Source organism: Lolium perenne, chromosome 2, assembly GCF_019359855.2.
Source record: "Lolium perenne isolate Kyuss_39 chromosome 2, Kyuss_2.0, whole genome shotgun sequence".
Classification (NCBI taxonomy): Eukaryota; Viridiplantae; Streptophyta; class Magnoliopsida; order Poales; family Poaceae; genus Lolium; species Lolium perenne.
Genome location: NC_067245.2, coordinates 49,764,109 through 49,769,191, shown reverse-complemented (window position 1 = coordinate 49,769,191; position 5,083 = coordinate 49,764,109). Strand labels below are relative to the sequence as shown.

Genomic DNA, 5,083 nt, shown 5'->3' with positions numbered 1-5,083 from the left:
CGATGGTAAACCCGGGCCTAAACCACGCTTCAACATGACTGTTAGGTGTTCCCTGAAGGAGATAGCTGCATGTATAGCTTTGCTGAATGATCGCCACCTCAAAGTTCTTGACAAAGCTGATCTTGGCCATCTGAAAGATTTCAAGATCATGTCCAACATCAGTCGCTCTCTTGGTTGCTTTCTGATGTACCACATTGATCCGACCAACATGATCCTTGACCTGGGTGGTAATAAAAAAATTGGAGATCAGTGCTGAAGTCATTTACAAGTTATTTGCCCTCCCTTGTGGTAATGATTCTCCTCCGAGGCCTTCGGAAGAGTATGTTATCCCTTTGAGGGACTTAAAGGATGAGCTTGGTATTGTGAGGGACAAAGATCTTGATTAACGAAGGATGATCTAGCATTGAAGGTCTTTGGTTTGGTCTTGTACAACAAGTTCATCTGCCCAGGGTAAGAAGGAGGCCACTATGGTTGTAGATTTCGATCTTGTTAAGTTGAAGGACATGCAGTTGTGCCAGCTTTGTGTTGATGAGCTGAGAGTTGCTATCCAATTATGGTAGGCTGCTAGTGACAAGGCTGGTGCTCTTCTTGGTTGCTTCATCGCCCCTATTTTGGCGTATTTAAACTGCCTTGACCACCACACTGTTGATCGCAAAAATAAGAAGATTTCTCGTGCAATTAATTTGGAACACAAAAATCTATTAAATCTAGCCAAGTTAGACTGCTTCAAGAAAGGATCCTGGATCTATGGCAAGTTACCGGTGAGAAGTTGTTTTTTATTTCTGAGTTATACTACTTTCTATTACTAAAGTCGTATTTCTTGTAAATATATTACATGAATTGCTAGACCGTCTGTATTGCGTTTAATTGTGTTACTTTTCTGAGTACTCTTTAGTATGTACTACTTGTAATATATGTTCTGGATTGACTGTTTTTCTCTACCTGTATTTCTTAGGGAAAAGCATTTTCTCTCTTTCTTTGTTCTCATCTATTGTTTGATTAAATTGAATAATCACTTTCAATTATTTTTCTCAGTGGAAGGGGCCGAATGACATTGTCTATTTTGATGAAGAAACTCCTAGACCTTTCGCCACCAGGCCGAATGTGCTACCATTGAAGAGAAGTTGTGCCCCTTCCATAGATGAAGTGCAATCGTACTCTTGAATTTTCTGAACTACTGGATGGTCACTCGTCTCCCATCTTTCTCGGACATCCTCAGCTACCTGCATTTGCAAGTGCAGAACATAAAAGTCAATACACATGACCCACAGTTTAATAGAAAACAAAAAACAATAACTTTAAAGCGTTCTGATGATACCTCTTGTCCCTTGGTTACAACAGGTTTGGTGTACTTATTCACTCTCTTGTAGACTGGATGACCTTGCATCTTTATACAGAGAAAAAAAGGTTTTTAGATGGTAGACTCATGTGGAAAAAATAGGAGGTAACTTCAGAGGTCCCCTCTTAAGATACCTTATTCTTGAGTGCTTCCCATTTTTCACCCAATACTGACTTCTTTGTTGGTACAAAAACTATTTCAGTTCTCGTGCTCTTCTCTCTCTGACGTAAGCACGCACGGCAAGATTTTTCTTCTTTCGCTAGAGCGTAGCTTAGCTCATCTTTGACAATTTCATATCCCTGCTTAGCTAAAGTTGAGACTCTCGTGTCCCGTAATTTTGCAAATGCACCGGATACAACTGGTGAAGCCGCTGACAATGTTGACCTCAGTTTATTAAACAGTATATAGCTACTTGTGGCATCTTGGGATTTGTCATCTGAATGTGAGGACGCCTCAGTTTTCCCGTGTTTTGAAGTTCCAGCTGAACCTTCTGTGAAGCTTGAAGTTTCTTCTTTTCCAAGTCCAAAGCTTTCCTTCACCTGTAAAGATATCCACCATGTCACTAAAACCTTGTTCGGCAAAAAGCACCATCCATATTGGATTTACTGATATTCGTTTATCTTATCACTACCTCTTCTGTAGCAGCAGATAATTTTTCCTTAACATTCGCAGTAACCTACAAAGGAACAACCCAAAATTCTGAGCATGGAAGAGAAAAAAGAAATGAATAGAGCATGTTTTGATCGGTCATCTTTAATGAAGAATCATGGCTGACTCACCTTTTTAGATGTCGCCTCGGCTTCAGCCAAAACATCGTCAACGCTCTTGGAAACTGTCTCAGCCGTTTTCTTAGTTCTGCATAACGCATTAGATAATAATGTTCAAGTAACCCAAGAGAAAATCTGGAACTTATTACATACAAAGGTGTAGTTCAATGTACTGCTATATGTACACGAGTCGAGATGAAAGAAGTGCATTCTTTTTTATCCACTTATCATACCTCACTTTGAGATCTTCCTTGACCACACCAAGTTTCTCACTGAACTCCTTCATGGATTTCTGGAATTCAGGATTACTGCAGTTGAAACATTGGAGTAATAAGCAAAATGAAAAAGAAAAGAACACATTTCAGTATTGCACAAACATAATGGGTCACCACGATAGTACATAACCAAAGGCACGAGGTGCAGCAATTGTTATAGAAACTGCTAAAATGGTTTAATTTTCCTTTGGGTTATGGTGGTACCGTGGTAGTGAAGACCATAGAGAGTAAAGTTTACCTGTTAGCCTCACCCTTGAGCTGCTTTGAGAACTCGTTGAAAACACTTAGATTCCGATTGTTCAAATGTCTATAGCCGGAAAGAGCTTGCGCATTGCCATTCGTTGCCTGTACCATGTTAAGGAACATATGGCAGTAAGTAAACGGCATGCAGTAATACATAACACGATGGATGAATACGGTGTGAAAACGAAGCGTGTAAGTAATAAAACCCAGAAACGTCCATTGGTGACAAGCATTTTTGTACTGAAGAAGCAAAAGGACAGAACACTTATACGACAATTACAACCAATTAGTAAATTACTCCTCCGTCATCGTACCATAGAGATATTTACTGGTGAACAGTGTTAATCAAATTCCAGGCAATTCCCACATATGTATTGAACTAAGCACATACGGCATGAACAACAAGCAAAAGGCTCATCTTTTGTTTGTCGAAACCATAAATATTTATCGCAGGCCTTTTGCCTCCCTGACAACTTCAATCCATGGTGGATTGGTGGTAGCTATTATGTCACAGCATATGGAACATCCTCCCCATAAGTTCGTATCTAGATAAAGGAAATGCACACGGTTCGGCTGAAGCACACGGCATGCCGCTCATTATACTACCTTCTGTCGCGTGCAAAGATAAAACGGAATAGCGGGAAGGGAACACATGTGCACTAGCTAAAACCGCAACCTTGATCTCATCGAAACACCCTACTATATCTCCCGAGTGCACTACTAAAGCTGCAATCTTTCGCTCCACCCCAGCACCCTGCAGTTGCATCCACCGCCAACAAATAATAACTCGCCAAACTGGACAGGTTGCAGCAAGAAACTACCGCGGAAATACCCGTATTCCAGCCGTACTACAAGTCATCCACCCGCCCCTCTCTAGCAATCGAGCCAATGCCCCCAGGAGAATCGAACTCACCAGTCGCAGCGCGGCCACCGACGGGGGGCGCCTCAGAGCCCGGAGCAGCGCCGACGTCGCCATCTCTGGAGCAGCGGCAGGTCACGGCGATGGAGCGGTAGGATCCCTGCGGCCTCTTCGAGCGGCGGCGGCGGCTCGCCGGAGGTGAAGGGGCAGGGAGGAGGGGGTAGATGGAGGTAGGGCTGGAGAGGCGCCGGGGAAGGAAGTGAGCGGCGCTGCCGGCCCCGGCCGCAGCGACTGGTAGGGCTAGGGGGACGTCGCCGCCGCCGCCGCGCGTCTGTTTGGGTTTGGGGGAGAAGAAAGCTGCGGCAGGAAGAGAGAGAGAGAGAGAGAGAGAGAGAGGGAGGCCCGACTAATTTTAGGCTGGGAAGGTTTTAGGGGGGAATAAAGAAAATAAGAGTCGGGAGGGGGCTAGATGTAATTGACACGTCAGAGTACTATGATGTTTTCTTGGGAAGAAAGCTGAGGCTGGATTTGAACCAAATTCGTCGTGGTCACTCATCAAAACATAGTTAATTACTCCATTATGACTTCACGATCCAAATTAAATGTAACGATTTTACGAATTTAAAATTATACGATTTTGAGAGTGATGACTGGTTTGCGGTCCTAGCATAAAAATTCCAACTTGATTCAGAATCGTGATTCTGTCAACTTTGGATCAAAGTATCATTTGGTCTCTCTATTAGGGAGGCTGGAGCGGATAGGGAGGACCAGTAGAGGAGGCTAAGAGCATGTCTAACAGGTCCCGTATTTTTTCGCCCCGTAAAACGTGAGTAGAGGGCTCTGTATCCGGTTTTCACCGGCCGAAAACTCGGACGAGCTAGCAGAACCCGTATCCCCACCCCGTTCTGTTTTACGGGGTGGGGATACGGGTTCTGCTAGCTCGTCCGAGTTTCCGGCCCCTCAAAACAGGGTTTTAGACAGCAATTTGCACAACAATTTCACATCAAACATAGCACATCCAAAATATGTGATGCATAATTCATAGTTTTGACATCACAACGCGATCATAGGCAATGTTCAAGCCACGGAAGTTCCCAAATATGATCAACCATCAACGAATCCATCGCCACCGGCGCCACCGCTCGCCGGAGACTCACCTTGAGCACGAGCTTGACGCGTGATACGTCTCCGACGTATCGATAATTTCTTATGTTCCATGCCACATTATTGATGATATCTACATGTTTTATGCACACTTTATGTCATATTTATGCATTTTCTGGAACTAACCTATTGACGAGATGCCGAAGTGCCGATTCTTTGTTTTTCTGTTTTTGGTTTCAGAAATCCTAGTAACGAAATATTCTCGGAATTGGACGAAATCAACGCCGAAGATCTTAGAATCCCCGGAAGCATCCAGAACACACGAGAACCGCCAGAGAGGGGGCACAGGCCCACCAAACCCTAGGCCGGCGCGGCCAAGGGGGGGCCCGCGCCCCCCTATAGTGTCGGCGCCCCTTCGACCTTCTGACGCCGCCTCTTCGCCTATATAAAGCCCCTGGACCTAAAACCTCGATACGAAAAAGCCACGGTACGAGAA

General features: G+C 44.4%; 1 protein-coding gene across 1 annotated transcript; it reads right to left on the bottom strand.

Moving 5' to 3' along the window:
* Window positions 1–1,043: 1,043 nt before the first annotated feature.
* Window positions 1,044–3,860, bottom strand: LOC127321276 (mitochondrial import inner membrane translocase subunit TIM44-2-like). The gene is made up of 8 exons (XM_071826000.1): window positions 3,538–3,860; window positions 2,620–2,726; window positions 2,340–2,414; window positions 2,119–2,194; window positions 1,971–2,015; window positions 1,474–1,878; window positions 1,319–1,387; window positions 1,044–1,223 (listed from the first exon to the last, which is right to left on the bottom strand). The coding sequence occupies exons 1-8, from the start codon at window positions 3,598–3,600 to the stop codon at window positions 1,059–1,061; spliced, it is 1,005 nt and encodes a 334-aa protein (XP_071682101.1). The 5' UTR covers window positions 3,601–3,860; the 3' UTR covers window positions 1,044–1,058.
* Between the last annotated feature and the right edge of the window lie 1,223 nt (window positions 3,861–5,083).

Excerpts from the sequence above, each read along its gene's own strand:
- LOC127321276 (XM_071826000.1), bottom strand. The coding sequence starts at position 3,600 with ATGGCGACGTCGGCGCTGCTCCGGGCTCTGAGGCGCCCCCCGTCGGTG. Across the intron at positions 2,195-2,339 it reads AAGGAAGATCTCAAAGTGAG|AACTAAGAAAACGGCTGAGA; the intron begins GTATGATAAGTG and ends TGCGTTATGCAG. Across the intron at positions 1,879-1,970 it reads TATCTGCTGCTACAGAAGAG|GTGAAGGAAAGCTTTGGACT; the intron begins GTAGTGATAAGA and ends ATATCTTTACAG.